Genomic DNA, 20,391 nt, shown 5'->3' on the forward strand with positions numbered 1-20,391 from the left:
TAAAGCTTACATTGCTAATGTTTGAATCGTTCAATACATTCAACTATGATAGAATGATTTACTTTTATATTTAATTATTTTTTTGAAATTAATAAAAAATATCAAAGATATCTTTTAATTACATTTGAAATCCATAAATTTACATTTTTACTTCAAAAATTAATACTTACGACTATTCAAGTATTTTGAGTATTTATTACAACTTACAACTTCGATTTTTAATAAATCTTTAGATTAAAAAATAATAATACTTTTTTCATGACTTACATCATTGAATATAATCATATTCTATTATTGATAATTTATCCTTATTAATTATTAATCTAATATTTTTTTTACAAAAGAAGTCTTTGATAAAAATATTCCAGTCATCACAGTAACAGTAAGCAGAACAGTCAAATTAGTTTTTTTCTTTAAGTCGTTAGATCCAATGTAAGCTGCTGGTCGATTACTACGATTATTTTTTTCAATCTAAAAATAATTTCAAGTTAATAATAAATTCACATCTCTTTTATAGTCAGAATATTTTCCGAATTAAAAAAAAAAAATAAACTTTGTACCTTTTCAGCATACTCTAATATTTGTTGAAAATCTTTTTTAATGTGAGTCAACTTTTCTTCAGCAGCTTCAAGTTCTTTTACACAAAGTTCATTATTTTTAAGGATCTTATTACTTTTATCACAAAAAAAATTGTTTTTCATAAAACAAAAACTTGATCCGATAATACTGAGTTGTCGAGCAACATTTCCTAAAGAAATCACTCCATCGAATAATCTAAAAAATATTTAATTCAATTTATCAGCAAGTGATGTATTAATTTTATCAAATTTTAATACTGACGAAAGAGTTGAAAATTTTTTAATTATTTTAACAGTATTTGAAGATTTCCATTTAGACGAATGAAACTTAATTAACCCGCTTATAAATTGTTTTCTATGATACTGTATATCCATTCCTAATCTAATAAGATCTTCTTCAGTCAATTGTAAGAATGTTTTTACATTCATGCCTTTAAAGGACTGACGATATTTTTCTAAATTTAATGAGTATAAAATATTCGCAATATCAGAATCAATATATTCGGGATCTGGATCTGTAATATTTGTAATTGCATCTTTCCAGTCTGTTATTTTTGCAATCGGACAAAAATTTTCAATCTCATCATCTTCGAAATCCAAAATTTGCAAAATCTACAAATAAATCAATTTAAAAAAACCATTATTTTTGAATATAAAAATGAAAGATAGTTGTATTTAAAATAAAATTACTTCTTCATAGTTTTTAGTTATAGCAATATCTTTAACAGTTAAATTACGTCTGTCTACTGATATTACCGACGCTTTCGCTTTCATAAGTACTTTTAAAACTTCTGGCTTATTAGCACAAACTGCATAAAATACAGCCTGAAAATAAATATATTATTAATAAATAACCTATTAATTTAAAATTTTTTTTTTAGAATTGTTACCGTTCGTCCATCTTTATCACACGCTTCAATATTTTTAACATTCTTCATAAGCTCCGAAATAATTTCAGGTTCTTTAGACTTACAAGCGAGCATCAATGGCGTTTGTCTGTTAAAGATATAGTAAACTATTAAAATTTTTATATAAAAAAAATAAATTTGAATAATTTTAAACTTCTTACAAATCTTTACTAATAGCATCCGGATCAGCTTTGGCTTCTAGTAAAATTTCAATACATTTTAAAGTTTGCTCTGTGGTTCCTTTAGTTGAATCACATACTGCTATCAGTGGAGTATATCCATCTAAATTAATTAATTAATTAATAAAAAAAAAAAAAATCACAGATTTTGAGAGTGTTATACTCTATGTTAACTGAATACCTTTATGAAGATTTGGATCAGCTCCCAATTTTAATAAATGCTCAATAACTTCTGGTAAAAGTGCAGAAGAAGCATATAATAACATAGTCCATCCGCTAAATAAAAATCCATTAACATCATTTCCATCTACACAATAGAAATAACAAGTTTTGTATTTAACATGAGAAATATATGTATTTTTTCTCCCCTCCGGGCGAAAAGCGTCAACTTTTTTCCCGCTGTGCGAAACGAAGTTGACGCTTTCCGCCTCCGTCGAGGAGAAAAATAGTATTGACACCTTGGGCAGTAAATAAGAAAGCCTCAGATCACATGTTTGTTGACCTCGGCTTCGCCTCGGCCAACAATTACGTGAGATCTGAGACATTTCTTACTTTCCTGCCCGAGGTGTAAAATATACTATTTTTTATTCATGAAATAATGGTTACATTAAGAACGGTTTTCAGATAATTTTGTCCCAGCTTTTCTCTGAAATAAAAGCTATAAACGCAAAATAAAGACACAGACTCGATGCTTTACTCTATGAACTAGCGAAGTGCACTTCAATTTTTTGATAACTTCCATTTGTTTACGAGAAAAGCTTGGACAAAGTTCCCCTTTAATGTACAAGTGCAACAGAGATAGTACCGTTTATCCAGTTGAGTGCGAATAGAGAAACAAATGAAAACGCGTCTTAAAGTGATCTTGAAATAAGTACAAACAAACAAATCAATTACAAAAAAAAAAAAAAAAAAGCACATGTAGAAAATTTTAAAAACTATAAGTGCAATTTCTTTAATATTTTCTTTTTTTTATAGTTTAACGTTTTGAATGAATTCCAAAAATTATTAGACGTCGGCGAAGTTCAGTATCATAAATTAAATTAGTTAAAATTGACGTACGATTTATATAATCATCAATAATATCAATGTCTCCAGTCATACAAGCATTGAGAACTTTGAATTGACGATCTTGATTTTTATCTCGCTCTAAAGTTTTGGCCTCCCATTCGTTTGAATGATGATATTGAGTTTTCTGAAAAAACTTTTCCACATATGATAACTTTAAAATTATTTCTGATAATAAGTAATATTTAATGAACATACTTTATTTGTACTTATATTATTTCGCACACAAGTTAACTCTTCATCAGAAGAATCTGATAATCCGGCAGGTCTATAAGCAGCCATTATCTAGTTTGAATTATTATTACAATTACTGTTTACAATTAATTTGTAATTTTTTTAATTATCTATTCTTGTAACAATTGTTTATTATATTTACGAATTATATATACATATTTTTAATCAGAGTATACTTTCTTTATAAAATAATTTATAAATAATTTTTATCAATGTGTACCAACGGCCAACGTGTTGTTTGTTTGCAGTTACAAATTACAAATGCCGGTGAATTGTGAAGTTAGCTACTTTTAAAAACTGCGCGCCTTTTTTTTAGTTTGAAAATAATATACAATTCCCGCGAATAATTAATGTCCATTTAAATGAATAAATTATTTTGTTTAGGAATAGTATTATTAATTATTTAAATAAATCATTTTAATGTACATTATTTAAATTTTGTTTTCGAAAATTACTTTAAGAAAGTTCTAAAATATTCGCGATTTTTGTCGAAAATATTGAAAAAATTCTAGGATCTTTTGATAACTCCGGAAAGTTATACAATTTTTTGGATTATTATACATAATTAACTGTAAATGAATAGAACCCTGGACAGAAAGTCAATAAGGCACAATTTATAATAGGATTTTTGAAATTTTTTTTATTTCTATGGATTTTTGATACAATTATGCTTTTTCGATACATCATGCATGGAAGATACGAGGATGATGAATTAGAAATACGTCGACTTATATCGGTGATAAATTTAACAATAGCCAGGAAATATTTCTCAATTATTATGATTCATTTTTATATTTTGATACATATAGTAAGTGAAAATGTCTCACATATTCATTAATTGAAAAATTGTCGATTATTGATTAAGTCATTGATGAAAGTGTTTTAAAAAAAAAATAGAATAAAACGTTTCAGTTCGTTCTTCCTAAATAACTAAACTAAAAAAATTAACGAAAATAATTCAATTTTTTAACAAATGTAATTTTTAATTCTTTTGTCTTTATTCTCAGTAATAGTACGTAGAAAAAAAATAACAATGATTTGAGGTTTATACAGACCCAAGATTCTAAGCCAAAAAAAAATGACTATGGGATTTTTGGAAATTTCTAGCACAATCATGTTCTTTCTACACATCATGCCTAGAAAATACCAGGATGGATCAGAAAGTCGTTGATTTGTCTAGATGATATATTTAACAATGACCAGGAAGTATCTTTCCATTGTTATGACTTACTTTTATATTCTCGTATATAAAGTGACTGGAAGTGTCTCAAGTCGATTATGACCAAGTCATTAATCTTCATGTCGTAAAAAAATAAATCAATTTCTTCTTTCGAAATGATAAAAAGAAAAAATTAACAATATTAATTTAAGTTCTTTATATTTGTTTTATATTTTAACCTATTACTGTATTAGTTATTTTTTTGTAAACTTCTCAATAATATATTAAATATCAAAAATGAGCTTTAATCAGCTGCCCTAAGAAATGAAAAGAAAAATATTTTCAAATCTTGGACGAAAGGATCTTCAGACGATACTTCAAATAGATAGTAATTGGAAAATTGTTATTGATGATTTAAGAAAGTGGAAAAAAAAAATGTTTAGTAAACGAAATAAAACCATGGAAAAATCAATTAATTGAACTACAATATCCTTCTTTAAAAAGTAATAAGTACAATGATTTAAAAGATGAACAGTGGAAAATGATTTTTCTACTGTATAAAGAATGGCGTAAAGTATTTAATTCCAAATATTGTACTCTTCATAATTTTAAAATCCCGCAAGAAAATATTCCTCCTCAATTGGGTAATAGCAATATCAAATTTTCTTATGATTTACTAGGTAAGACAAATGTTGGTTCAATATTCTACTTTAATAACATCCCGGGAAAAAATGTTTTTATAAAATTTTATACAATTTCATAAAATTTTGTAAGATTTTATAAAATTTCAGAGCAAAATTTTATAAAAATTCATACAATTTTATAAAATTTTATAAAACTCAATAAAATTTTATAAAGTCAAATCTGAGTAAAGAACGTAATAAATAAATGTAATTTTATAAAATTGCGTAACACTTTATAAAATTTTATATAGTAAGATCTTAAAAAGGACGTAATAATTAGATAAAATTTAATATAATTGTATGAAATTTTATAAAATTGTATAAACTTTTATACGATTTCACAAAATTACATGAAATTTTATAAAGTAAGATCTTAATGAGGGAAGTAATAATTGAATGAAATTTGATGAAATTGTACGAAGTCTTATAAAGTTTTATACGATTTCATAAAATTATATAAAATTTTATAGAAAAATGTAAAAAAAAAAAGTTCTGAATATTGAAAAAGTTTGATTTTATTATAATTTTTTGTAAGTTTCACATTTAGAAAAATTATATTTTACACAATTATTGGATGCAAAGGACGATAAAAAAATTTTTAATGGTTTTTATCATAATACAAAAGTCATTAACATTTTGTGAATGATACTCGATTTTTGGAAAAGTTTAACGAAAAAAATTAAGAATAATGCTCAATTATATTAACAAAAGTAATTTTGGAATCGTTAAAATACATTTAAAGAATAAAATTTTTTTTTATAAAATTTTGGGAGTACCTCGTTTTACCTACCCCCACCTCCCTTTTCCCCTAATATATATATTAGGGTGCTTCGTTTCCGGCGAAAGTACTTTTTTTGTTGCTCATCAAGCAAAATATTGTTTTTTATGCTTAAATAAAATTCCTGCCAAGTTTGAGCTCTTAATTCAAATCCTAAGTACTTTCCATTTGATTTCCAAGATTTCCCATTAAAAATACGCGTAAATTAAATTACTCTTATTTTAACTTTCTAATACTCAGCTGCGTTTTATGATATCGACTCGGTTTTGGTCGCAAATTGTAAGGCATTTGGTCTTCTTTAAAAGTGCCCATAGTAACTTAACTGTAATTCCAGCTGTTTTACTGACGTCCGCTGAGGAAGTCATTTTTTGTATCAAATTGACCTTTATTGGCTTGCAGAACGTAAGCCAATGAATGCACACCAAAAATGTCAATGGGAATTTTATAGAAAATTTTATTTCCTTTAAAAAAAGCCCTATGACTCAAGTCGCTAAAGTCCATAGTTTCCGAGTTATAAGAGTTTTAATAATTAAAAAAATATAATTTAACAAAAAATTCGACAATGGCTATTTTATTTTTTAAATTATTAAAGCTCCTATAACTCGGAAACTATGGACTTCAGCGACTTGAGTCATAGGACTTTTTTTGAAGGGAATAAGATTTCCCATAAAATCCCCATTTTCACGTTTGGTGTGCATTCATTGGCTTACGTTCTGCAAGCCAATAAAGGTCAATTTCATACGAAAAATGACTTCCTCAGCGGACATCAGTGAAACAGCTGAAATTACAGCTAAGTTACTATGGGCACTTTTGAAGAAGACCAAATGCCCTACAATTTGCGACCAAAACCGAGTCCATATCATAAAACGCAGCTGAGTATTAGAAAGTTAAAATAAGAGTAATTTAATTTACGTGTATTTTTAATGGGAAATCTTGAAAATCAAATGGAAAGTACTTAGGATCGGAATTAAGAGCTCAAACTTGGCAGGAATTTTGTTTTAACATAGAAAACAATATTTTGCTTGATGAGCAACAAAAAAAAATACTTTCGCAGGAAACTAAGCACCCTAATATATATATATATATATATATATATTAATTTATTTACATAATTTGTAATTGTATTTACACTATTTTCACATGAAGAGAATTTATCGTTCAAGTATCACGTTTTGACCAAAATAATAATCATACTACGTCACTTAAAGGAAACTAAACAATTTAAGTCAAAAAAAGTTTAAGAAGTTAAAATGTGGACTACAGTTGTCGGCATATCGACAACTTCAAAGGAAATTAAGTTAAATCAAGTCAAATTTAAGATTTTTTTTTGACCTGAGGAAACACTTTGGATTTACTCCGTATCCGCTCTGGACGTACTCTGGGTTCACTCTCAGAAAAGGGCACAAAACCGTTCTGGAAATACTCTGGAGTCCGTATGGTTGCATCGTTTACCAGAATATTTCCAGAGTGTATCCAGAATGTTTTTAATACCGCAAGAGGGTATATCCACTAACATGCAATTTCCCTCAATTCCTTTGTGAACTGGGCTCCAGACTAGCACTATCAGAATTCCCATGTCTTTTATTTTGTATAGATCTTCTCTGATTTTCATGATATCAGGGTTTTCCTTGGGATCCCCTGGTCCCATTAGTCTTGTTAATATTAACTGAGAGTCTGTATAAAACTCTTTAAATCCTGGATATTTTTGTTCCAGTAACTGGTTCCATTCTGTGTTCAGATTTCGGTGCTTGGCTGCTGTTTTTCCTGTGTCCATGTCCACATTGATCTCATTGAATCTGGAATTGTACTCTACCTGTGCGATAGGTGGTGCATCATGTCTTATAATTTTTTCCCATAGTTTTTGCTCAGATTCCCATATATTGAGTATTATGGACTAATACCTTCTTCCTTTTTTTACTTTCTTTCTTATGTCTTGGTTCCTTCTGATCATCTGCATATATTTTAAAGGAATTTCAAGTTGGTTGTTCCTTCTGGCCACTGTCTTTGCGAGAAATCTTTTTGTTAGAAATTTAGCCCGATTTTCCAGGTCTGGCTCAGCCGCTAGGTAAAGTAAAAGATTTATTGGTATATAGTTATTAGGCTACCTGTAGCTCTTCTTAGGGCTGCATATTGACTTATTTTTATCTTATTTAGGTTGGTCTCAGTGGCGCCCTGGTAGAAAATTAATCCCCAGTCAATGGTGGCCCTCACCAGTCCCTCATATATTTGCAGTACCGTAGGTGCGGGTGTGCTTCCCATTTCCAACCAGCTATTGCCTTGATGATGTTGTTGCTTCTCTTTGCCCTCTCTTTTATACTTTGAATGTGGTTGTTCTATCTTAACTTGTTGTTAATTATCATGCCTAAAAACTTGGTTTCTTGTACCTCTTCTATACTTTTCCCACGTATAGTGAAAGTTTAATCTCGTCTCTTTTTCTGTTAACAGAAAAATTGTTTGAAAATACCATTAGCACCGTCTTTTCCTGTGATATTTCTAGGCCTCTTTTCCTCAGCCATGAGTCTAAGACGTCCAATTATTCCTGTAAGATTTTTTTTATTAGTTTCATGTCCTCGAATGTGATGTAAATATGAGGTTTGTTGACGAGTTCTAATCGCAGTAAATAGGGTGGAGTGCATTCAGGTAGATGGAGTATTCTTTTAAAAAATTATTGCACACTCACAGCTGTACCAGGAATCTCAGCTGTATTCACTTTGTACATAATCATAGTCGATTCAGTAAAAACATCATCATCGAAAACATCCCGGGGTATAGCTTTCACCTCCTAGACTGTATCGCGTAAATAATAACTCGAAGAAGCCGAGGATAAGTTCTTTTACTATCTCGATTATACAAAATATATTTAAAGTTTTTGCACACTTATGTGTATTAAAAAAAATTATCGCTTTATATAACAAACGTTAAGTTAATGTAAGAGATAAAATAAAGAAAAAACACTTAATTATTGTTATTTAATAGTTAATTTGTTCCCAAAAATGTCTTTATTTTTGTACAAATTTTAAAGATATATTCAAATGGTTTGATAAAAATTATAGAGGGTAGAGGTAACAGAGGAGTATCCGTGTCAGAATTATAGTACATCTTAAGATTATGTAAATTTACTTTGGGATTTCTTAATTTTATAAAATTAATTGTGAATCTTGGGAAATCTCCATTATTCCATTATAGAACATCACCATGATTCACCGTGAATCGACGTGAATCACCGTGATTTTACTTACCCAGCAGACAGCATTCAACTCGGAATTACTGCTTTACGACATCTTTTTGAAGACGTCCTCAAGAAGTCTTATAATGACTTCTTAAAGGTGTCATCTTTAAGAACTCTTAACTAAGAGTTCTTAAAGACTCCATAAATAAGACGTCAGTTTTGTGACGTCTAAAGGTATTTTCAAACTTCTTTATGAAGTCAAAATTAGGAGCTCTTTAAAGACGTCATGGTAAATTCATACTGAAGTCTTATTTGCGAAGTCAGAAAAAAGAATTCTTTGAAAACTCTTTTTAAAGATGTCTTACTGAGCTCGCCAGGTGGCTCATTCGACATCTTGAGAACTTCTTAAAGACTTCTTTATGATGTTGATGAGACGTCTAAATCATAAATAGGAACTTATTCAGAATTCATCAAGACGTCATTTTGCTATCTGGGTAGATTTTACCCCGAATCACCTCGATTCACGGTGTGTTACGGAATTATAACTACATTTTAATTCAAATGTAGTTGCACTTCCGACAGATAAAAGCAACACCTACTGCTGGCTTCAATATTTAAATTTGATCATGTGCAGTGCGACGCATACGCATTGCCTGTTTCCTGCCTCATGTCAAGAAAACCGACGCCATTATCTTTCGCAACGTACTTTCCAAGTGTTAACTGAAGTTAACACTCATTCAAGAAATATTACTATATTTTGTATTCATCACGAGATAATTAATTAAATATAACAAGCATTCATCAAGTTCCATATAAATATAATTATTTATATATTTTGGAGCACCAGCGCTCATTAGTTAAACAAATAAAAAACTCAAGAATTTACGAGATCTACAACCACGTTTTTCAAGAAGTTATTCATCAGAAAACGGTTACAGGTTCTTATTATGCAATTAATTATTCAAAGTGCTTACATAATTAATAGACTCGAATTTATAATTATTTATATTATTCTTGTGCTCAATACTTGAATTGAATAAAACTCTCGCTCGGTAGTCTCTGCAATCATGCTACCACGCATTCAGACATAAATTCAACTCAGTGCAATTTCTTATAAAATCATTGAAATCAAAACAATTAAATGAACAATTTTTTTAAGCTAATTGAAATTAATATTTACGAGTTTGGTGCTCATAAAAATAATTATTAACCCTTCAGCAGCCTCGCTATGAGGTTTTCTCTCACGCTCATTAATAACTCAAATCTTCTTTTAATTTTCAAATGGAATGACTACGTGATTTTTTTTCAATCTGTCAAAAAATTAATATTACTTCAGATTTCAATACTATTTTTTCAGTCGTTTCAAACCATACACTGATAGAAGGATTTGTTTAGGAGTAATAAATTGATTTATTAAATTTTTCTCAACTGACTTTTTTGGATTTAACAAATATTTAGTAATTATTAACAATATTTATTATAATGAAATAAGTAACTTCTTTATTATTAAGAAATATTTTTAATGCTAACAAAGCCTTATTAACATAAAAGAAATATTTGTTAGCACCAAACAAGGCTTGTTAATATTTAATAAATATTTCTTAGACGAATTTGTCGGTAGAGGGCTACACACGAGCCTGTAGTGGTGTACAAGTATTAAAAAAGCTATATGTGTGTGTCGTTGCGACGTCATATTGTTTACTCCGTTCTAGCTTGCATTGTTGGTTAAACGTAACCTACAACTGAAGCTCTCATATACTTAAATAATATTTATATCAGAAGTATTTTGTAAATTGTCATCCATATTATAACTATGAAAATATGGAAGCCTTGTTAATTTTATTCAGTTCAATTTTAATCAAATATAAAACCATTAAAAACACATGTACTATCAAACGGATTTTATGTTATTTCTAAGCGTAGTTTAACATAAGAAATTTTAATTTGTTTATTCTAGTTATAGTGTTAATTACTATGAAATTGTATTTTGAAATTAAAAGAACAGAAAATTTTATACGATGGTTGTTTTAGTTATTTTTGTTTATAAATACAAATATTAATGAATGTGTGTAGCTGCATGCAAAAACATATATAGATATATATTCTTGAACTGTGTGATTTTATGAATTAAATTTTAATAAATAAGTTAATAGATAATTTCTTAAATATAAAAAAAAAATTTGTTCAAATAATAAAAAATATATTAAATATAAAATATTCATTTATTAATCATTAAAAAGTGATTCATTAAATGTTAAAAAGTGATTTATTAAATACTAATAAATCATTTTTTAAATGGAAAGAAATCGTTTATTAAATATTAACAAATCGTTTATTAGATGCTAAGAAATATTTATTAAATACAAAAAAATGATGTTTAAGAAATGATTTGTTAAATATTAATAAATATTTCTTAAATAAAGCTCCGTTAAGAAATAATTTGTTAAATATTAACAAATCTTTTTTAATACTAAGAAATCCTTCTATCAGTGTAGAAATATAAAACAAAATTTATTAAGACGCGTTTTCATTTGTTTCTCTATTCGCACTCAACTGGATAAACGGCACTATCTTGTTGCACTTGTACAGTAAATGGGAACTTTATTCAAGCTTTTCTCGTAAACAAATGGAAGTTATCAAAAAATTGAAGTGCACTTCACTAGTTCATAGAGTAAAGCATCGGGTCTGTGTCTTTGTTTTGCGTTTAGAGTTTTCATTTCAGAAAAAAGCTTGGACAAAATTATCTGATAACCGTTCTTAACTCTATGAAATATTTTCTCATTGTAGTAAAGAAAGGGGTCAGAATTTAAGGAATCGAATCTGATCGGTACAGTTCGAAGGTTTCCGTAGAGAGTGTACTTGTGTTTGTGATGCATGTATGTGATTGTGATGATATGTAGAGTAGGGTGGCCCAAATAAACCGACTATTTTTTTTTTCGAGTCTCTTATGAAAATTTGATGGTTTACGATGTTTAAAGAAACCTTTCCAAAAATCAGCTCGATAAAAAATTTTCAACAGGTCGCTCACAAACTTGGAAATTATCAAAAATGATTGAAATACAGATTTTTTACTTCTAAATTTTTTCAATGTCGTGGTAGCAATAGTTTATATTTATAAAATTATGTCTATGCTGAAAATTTCAGCTCAAAATTTAAATATTCAAATGGCGCTCAAGAATTTTGAATATTAACTGATAATATGTAACTAATACTTTGAATAAGTTTTTGTACTTTTTTATAACTCAATTATTGTCATTTCACTAAAATATAACTTTTGCATAATCAAAAATATACAGGACAGTCTTAAACAATAAAATTTGGTAAGTTTTGAATAAGCGAAAAAAACTGAAAGTTGAATTAAAAAATAAAAAAGTATGTAAATAACTTATTATTTCTATTTCTCGGGTTATATTTTCATTCATTGTGAGGCAAATTGATAGTGAAAAAATCTAGAAGCTTTATTATTAATATTCAAGGGTCGCTCGAAAACGGTCAAAAGACAACACTCGGAAACATTCAAAATTCTTGAGCGCCATTTAAATATTTAAATTTTGGGCTTAAATTTTAAGCATTATCATGATTTCACAAATATAAACTATTGCTGCCACGAGAAAGAAAAAAATTCAAATTTCGATCATTTTTGATATTTTCAAAATTCGTGAGCGACCTCTTGAAAATTTGTTATCGAGCTGATTTTTGGAGAGGCTTCTTAAAACATCGTAAACCAACAAATTTTCATAAAAGACTCGAAAAAAAAAAAAATAGTCGGTTTTTTTGGACCACCCTAATGTGGAGTGTATATAAACAGATGTTAAGGAGTTAACCTCAATCTAGTCGTTTTTAGCTTACATAAATAAATATATAAATAAGTTAATTGAGCATTAATTTATAGTAAATAATATTAATTATTGAAGGACATGAGCTGGCAGTTAATAATTTAAAAATTTTACAGAAATAATAGGCTTCAATTATTTTAATGTTAGAACGATAATATGAATCAAAGACTGCTCTTTGTATTTTATGTCTACTATTTGTATTTTTATCCAAAATTAGAATTTTGTTCATTATAGAAGTTTACTAACACGACAACACTATCAAAAAGTTAATATAAGATTAAATTTTACTAATTTTAAGACATGTAAAAGTACTGTTCAGTTAATTATTACTAAGTTTAAATATTGTTTTGTATTGTTTAAAAAAATTTCATTCAACGTAAATGAATTGGAACCAAATATTATTCTTAAATAAATAAATATTTTTTTCAAAAAGAAATTGATCTTATTTCAGACTTTTCAAATAAAAGGGGCTATAAGCACGCCCGCGCCTGTGCAAAAGGCGTGAGAGTTTTTCTCACCACAAGAGTAATGATACTAAACCGTTTCACGAGAGTGCTGAAGGGTTAAAGTGTTCAATAATTAACTTCGCTCAGTAATCTCTGATTTCATGTTACTTATTCTCATGACATTCTTTTGATCAACTCAGTGTTCACCATAGATTCAGATTAATTATCTCAACTCACTTCAATTAAATAATTCAGGTCATTACCTAAATTTTTATTAAATTTATCGCGTATTTACGAGCTCAACAGTTATCAGTATTAAATAAATTAACTTAACGATTTAATTTTGTAACCCAGTGATATTATGTGCTGTGACAAATAAAAATATTGTTATATTTTTAAATATGCGTATTTTTCCAATATCCTAACCACCAACCAGTCCTGGCATATATTTATAAATTTATTGTTGCAACAACGGATAATCACCGTAATTTCATCCTATTAGCATGATTTACCGTGATTCACCTTAAATCACAGCGAATCAAGACCGCCAGGGATAACTGTAATGAAAGTACCCAAAAACAATTACAATGTTTTTTTTTTTTTTCATAATTTTTTTTATTAACCCCAATCAACTTTGAGACTTAGACATTAGTTAAATTTGTATGGAAAAATAATACCTACTATACGCAGCTCTGTAATCTGTCTGAAGAATGTAAATGGACTGAATTTCGAATGGCAATCTTCCTATCCAAATTTATATCTTTTTTCTTGAAGTGAAATTGGCCAATGTAATCGAATGTTTTCAACGCTGTATCCAAAGATTTGGTTCAATGTTAAAATCTTGCTGGGGTCTAAACATCAATGCAAAGAAATTAGTATTGATTAAAATATTTGAATTAATTAATTTTATTCATTCATGCGAAAGCAATATTATTAATATTTTTTCAAGTTAAAAATTTCGATCTCTACCATAATGTCATATTTAGGTACATACTTTTGCCGAAAAAAAATGACCTAGAACACGATGTTTCTTCAACTCTTTTTTACTTTTTTGGCAACTTGGGCAACACTTTTCATTGCAAAAACTTTCATTAAGTATGTTGTTTGTGTAATTTAAGTCTTAAATAAAAATAAATTTGAAAAGTAATTTAAATTGTTCTTGAAAATATTTAAAAATTTTCATTTAACTACGTTATCAATTGAATTCATTTATAATTACTTTTTTCAACTACTATATTCAGTACAACTTCCATACTCTACTGATTCCCTTCGACGGCTTTGACACACTTCACTTTATCAACAATCGCCAACTTCACATCTAACCGTGATATGAGAGAGTACCCCTTACCTCTACCCTCCGGCTCCTTGAAGTTGGCCCCTTTCAAATTTTTTTTTACACTTTTTTAGAATTTGATTATCATAAATCGTTTGTCCGTCGTTTGTCTTTGAATGTTCGTCATTAATAATTGTTTGTCCTAATTTTGTTTATTTATAAAAAATTAAATAAAAATTGATTGTTTAGTTAGCCCCCCCTATGCAAATTATAATTTTATTCTATCATATTTGGTTTATAATTATCTATAAACGTTTGTTCGATCATTAATTGCGTTTGTCCTATTATGAAAAACAATTTTTAACTATTATTTAGTCATTTTCATTTCTAAATTTTTCAATTAACAAAGGTATATACTGCGCATGCGCACGTTATATTTTCATCAAGTCGAATTTTCTCATCTGCTGATCGTCGCTCTCATAGAAATTTGTTTGCTTGCTTACCAACTTTTCGGAGTACGTGATTAGTCTTGGGCCTAATCGGTCACCACTGAGAGCGCTCAATTTAGTTCATAATCCAATGGCGAACTAGTTCGTTCTTTTAGTTCATTAGTTCTTTTGTTTAAATAATTTAATAAAAACAATAAATAGAAAAAAAAATATATTTATGATTAATGCTGGTTCTGTTTATTTATGGAACATAAAATTTTTTATTTAAATAAGAATGAAAAAATAAAAGAATTTATATTAATAATTAGTCAACAGCTAGTCTCGTTTCTAGTATAATGCGTAATTATATTACAATACTTAAAAAATGCTAATTATTACAATTAAAGTTGACATTTTTTTATAGCACATCAAATCTTTTACTTAAGTAAAAATGAAAAAATTCAATAATTTATATTAATCATTAGTCAACAGCTAGTCTCGTTGAGTAATGATCTAATATATAAAAATAGTCTCTCGCAATATCAAGGCGCGCACAGAAAAAGTAAATAACTCGGTTGGTCACATAGCGCCAGTGTCTAGTTAAACCGACGCTAAAAAAAATATAAAAAGAACTAAGAGCGAGATCATCGACGAACTAGTTCGCATAGTTCACCTAAAGGAGCGCTCTTCCGACCTAGGTCGTTCGCGAACTACCCAAGACTATACGTGATTGACAGAATAATCCATGGTTATTGTTGACAATACTTTCAACAATATTTTATGAAAAATTTAAATAATATTGTGCGAAACATTTTCACTTATTTCTTGGAAGGTAAATAGAAATTTGATAAAATTATTATAATTACTGGCACTACAATAAAAAATGTAATATTTATTTTTGTTTCTAGGCAATGGAGTATATTTTATCAAACTCCATTTTAGTAAAAATATTTTGTGATTTAATTCAGTATGGATCATACGTGATAAGAATGGAGTGTATTTGTTGTTACTTTCTGACAATGTATTTCCCAAATTTTTTACTCAAGATTCCGTGGTCATTTTTAATTCACTGTAAGTTAAAAAAAATTTTACTATTTGTTTCCAATTAAATAACGAATTTTCATCTTCAACGCTTTTATCAAGCACGTCTGTATATAACCTGTCGAGTACTTTCATTACACATTATGGATGATACTAATGAGACATAAGGAAAATTTATATTTTTTGATAAATCAATTATTAGAATAAGTATTTGTATTGAATTGTAGTGGTTTAAAAAAAAACTCATAAATAAGACTGTTCAAAACCGTAACCCACTTATTTTTAATTGATTTTATAAAATAATGGGCCGACAGATAAAATCACCGAAATGAGATGTTGGCCATTATTAATGTGACTAATGTCACATACTAAGCTGTAAATTTAAGAGTAAGATTAAAAGACTTGTCGATTTATTAAGTTCAATTTTTATTACAATTAGAATTTTCGTTTTAATTAAAGTAGAGTAGAGCTATTATTATTATATAATAAATTAAAAATTGTCTTGGACAGATTGGAGTAATAATTTAATTGTATACTTAGAATAAAGACATTTTTAGCATAACTATACAGTACTCCTTATGCATAACTAAAAACTAAAATAAATAATTAAAACATTATGATTGTGAAAATTTAAGAGACATCTATTTGTTTACTTATTTTTTTTTTTTTAGTGAATACTTTTAGTGCTAAAACCATGCAAAAAGCAGATAAAATAAGAGCTCTGTTAAAAAGCTAGTATACAGCTTGAAATATTTATCAAGCTGAATAGATGAGCAGGCGTATGACACCGGTATAGATACGATCGATTCGCGCCGCCACGTTTCGCATATATATATATATATGTGTTTGAACGTGTACTTGGCGCGAGACACGACCTTATATCCGGATCTTCCAAAGCTTTAATGAACTTATTTGAACATTAGTCAAGTAAATGTGCAGTTGTATCTTTTTTATTCATGAGTGCATAAAATTTTTTTTTTTATTCAATGATGATCCATTACTTTTTAATCAGTATTGACTCACATAACAATAAATTCAATCAATTTTTTTTTATTTCATACATTCATTTTATATACTCATTAAATTTATGTTTATAAATATTTTTTTGTATTACAGGTTATTAAATTTTCGACATAAGACATTTACATTTAATATAATGAATACTACGAGTGTATTTCTGTGCCGATTTAACTTAAGAATGAAAATATCCAATTTGATTATTTATAAAAATAATTATTTCGTTTTATTTATTTGTATGGTAAGTTTTATTACTGTTAAAATTTTATTGATATAAAATAAAAGATTGTAAATTAATCATAAGTCGATAAATTCATTTTCTATCGGAATTCTGTGCTTAACCAATTATTTATTGATGTCAATTTAAAATGTTAAAGTATAAATAATTTATAAATGATGTAAATCGTATAAAATATTAAATTGAAAAGTTTTTTAGTTTTTTTATTTACGATTTTGCTAGTATTTTTTAATAGACATACGTGTATATTTATACATATATACGTTTTTGTGTTAGATTGTATCAGTATTTCCAAACAAATGACGAACGACAATCATTACATTGTTATACGCTATTAAAAATTAATAATTTTATAATTTATATCTAAACAAATAATTCTTTTTCCAACTTAAATGCGTTATTTCTTCTAATAAATACATTATTTATTTATATTTTAAATAGTTGATTTAAAAACTATTGCTTGTTATAAATATGCTGTATAATCATTAATAAGTAAGTCATCTCAACCACACAAAAACTATCAAAAATTACTTATTTAATTATTAATACTTTTTTTCTTTTTTTTTTTTTAGAATATACTCAGCAGCAAATTTTAATAATGCCAGCGGTATCAGCAGTACCTGTCACTTTAGCAGTTCGTGTATTGAAAAAATACATAACACACTTTACTACAGACAAATTACCACAGCATTCCTCATCTGTATGGAAAAGCATTGCCAATGACATCGAAATCCAAGGATTGTGGACTGTTGATGCTGTACGAATTAATGTACGACAAGATCGAAGAAAAATTTCAACTCTCGCTCGAGAAGAATGCGGAATTTTCATCCATAATAAAGAAGGAATTTCTCATAAGCTGAATGATTCAACTCATGATCATGATGACGTTGACACCACGTATGATTTAGATGATAATGAAAAGGATGAAGATGGTGATATCAAGGATTTTGATTCTAACGAGTGTGACGATGATGATGAGCGTGAAAATTTCGATGTATTAATCACAAGAGAGCAATGGAATGAAATGAAACGTGATGAACCACTTATTTGTAATGGACGGAGATATCCTGGATTTAAACCTGGTGTATGGACCAATATTGTTTCATTTGCTTTTTGGGAGCAGTATCGCCTCAAATGTGCGTTTGTTTTTAAACGGGGTAAAATCCATGAAAGTGGCAGTAATTATGCAGTCATGACTGGACGTTGTAGAGATCGCACTTGTCGAAATCCTCTTTTCGGAATAATTAAAAATCCTCCTGGAGATGAAGGTCCTGTCTTCATAACCATGAAGTGTCGAGATACAAGATTTTCAAAGCACGCTGATGTCAAACGTCCTCTTAATGGTAAGAAACGGAATGGTGTTCAAGAAAGATTACTGCGCACAGGTGTATTGGCTTGACGAAAAGAAGAAGCCGAAAAAATTTTGAAACCAGGAGATACCGGATCACCGTTTTTATATGATTCGAGTACTCTACATCAAGCCAAAAAAGAAGCTTCGGACAAAGAACTTGGGATAAAACCTGATGATCGAAGAGATGTTATATTAACTATACGCAAGATGAACGAAGATCCATGCTTTGCGAATTCTATTTTAGCAATTGGTGATACCCCATTCTACTCATTTTATGCAACTCCAACTCAGTTCCACACTTATGCAGAATATCTGCGCATTTACCGGAAATATTCATCAATATGCATAGATGCGACTGGTGGTTTAGTGAAAAAATTGACTGACTCTCGAGATAAAAAAACTGGTTATATATTTTTGTATCAAGTCGTGATTAACTTTAAAGGCACTTCCATCTCAGTTTATCAGATGTTATCAGAAACCCATGATGCCAAGTTTATTTCTTTTTGGCTTTCAAGGTGGGTCCAGAAAGTTAATCCACCACGCGAAGCAGTCTCTGATGGATCTAAAGCACTTCTAAATGCAATGTCAGATTCATTCAATGGTAAATCTCTGAAGGAATATATTAATTTCTGTTTTGAAAATCTGATAGGTAATACAAATTTAGAACCGCGCACTTTCATACGCTTGGACACAGCACACTTTATTCATTCTGTCAGCAGATGGGAATGTTTTCAATCAGTGCTTCATAAAATTGTAAAATCTTTTTATCTCTATTGTACAGCACTTATGATTGATTGTAAACGATTATCTCAACTGGAAGGAATTTTTATCTTGACATTAATCGTATCTGGTACTGAGTTTGAAGATTCAATTATTTCTGTGTCTGATGACTGTATAATTACTCCAGTAGAAGCTAGAAATCAATTAGAAAAGTTCATTTCAATTTGTAATCCTGACTTGACAGTTATTGATTCTATTGAAATTGACACAGAAAAAACTATGATTTTCGATCAATCATCGTGTGGTGTCGATAAGAATGGATGGTCTTTAGCTCTCTTAGTATGGATTGATAATCTCTGTAAAAAAGCTAATACTATAATCTTCACTGGAAGCAAGCTTAACAGTTTTTATATGCCTAAACTATATGTTAGACTTGTTGAAATAATCAAAGAGTTTCCACTTTGGACAAATGTGTGCACACCTGATACGATGCCACGAGCAACGTCTAGTTATATAGAGGCTGATTTCAAAGATTTAAAAATGAATTTGAAAAAAAAAGTAAAATTACCTACAACAGAAATCAAATTTCTGAAATTACATATTGTTGATCTTTTAGGTGGTGTAAATATATTTCGTTCAAAATTGACAAAGTTCGTGGTCGATAATTGTTCTGAAGAAGAATTAAACAAACCAAAAGATGAAAATTTGTTTGAAAATTGGAAGGGGTTGGGAAAGGATGGAAGTTCAAACGATTACGACTGGATAGATGATTACGTGAACTCATCAATGGATAAAGATGATCAAAGTGATTCTGTAAGCCCGTTGAAAGACAAAGATGGCTTAAATTATTCTGTAAATCTCTCAGAGAGTCATATTGATCACAATTATAGTGCAAACTATTTGGAGGAAAAAAATGATGCAAACAAAATTATTAATATTAGTTCCACTATAACAAAAAATTATAACAGTCTAACTGCAATATCATCAAGGAATCGTCACGATGAAGATATTATCGCTGCCGCTCATACTGGAGATGATAATAATACTTTAATTACATTATTATCAAAGGATCTTCATGATCAAGATAGTATTATTACCTCCGATGCTGCTAAAGACGTTAATAATAATTTGAATATGTTATTATCAAAGAATCATCATGAACAAGACATTAGTATTGCTACCACTGATGCTGGGGATCCTAATGATGGTTTAAATATATTATTATCAAAAAGTTATCACCATCGAAATGATGTTATTAAATTGAGAAATCCTAATAATTTATCAAAAG

General features: G+C 28.5%; 1 protein-coding gene across 2 annotated transcripts; it reads right to left on the reverse strand.

The window, feature by feature from the left end:
* Positions 1 to 62: 62 nt before the first annotated feature.
* On the reverse strand, positions 63 to 14,628 carry LOC103579021 (ankyrin repeat, SAM and basic leucine zipper domain-containing protein 1). Of its 2 annotated transcripts, XM_053741123.1 has the most exons (12): positions 14,255 to 14,628; positions 14,030 to 14,154; positions 13,717 to 13,886; positions 2,929 to 3,015; positions 2,725 to 2,866; positions 1,847 to 1,972; positions 1,648 to 1,768; positions 1,469 to 1,574; positions 1,269 to 1,403; positions 841 to 1,190; positions 561 to 774; positions 118 to 471 (listed from the first exon to the last, which is right to left on the reverse strand). In XM_053741123.1, exons 4-12 carry the CDS (start codon positions 3,010 to 3,012, stop codon positions 319 to 321), a joined length of 1,431 nt encoding a protein of 476 aa, XP_053597098.1. In that variant the 5' UTR covers positions 3,013 to 3,015; positions 13,717 to 13,886; positions 14,030 to 14,154; positions 14,255 to 14,628; the 3' UTR covers positions 118 to 318. The 2 variants fall into 2 exon arrangements, with proteins under 2 accessions (XP_008558528.1, XP_053597098.1); XM_008560306.3 differs by lacking the exons at positions 13,717 to 13,886; positions 14,030 to 14,154; positions 14,255 to 14,628 and having other exon boundaries at positions 63 to 471; positions 2,725 to 2,857; positions 2,929 to 5,404.
* Between the last annotated feature and the right edge of the window lie 5,763 nt (positions 14,629 to 20,391).

Source organism: Microplitis demolitor, chromosome 8 (assembly GCF_026212275.2).
Source record: "Microplitis demolitor isolate Queensland-Clemson2020A chromosome 8, iyMicDemo2.1a, whole genome shotgun sequence".
In the NCBI taxonomy this organism is placed as follows: Eukaryota; Metazoa; Arthropoda; class Insecta; order Hymenoptera; family Braconidae; genus Microplitis; species Microplitis demolitor.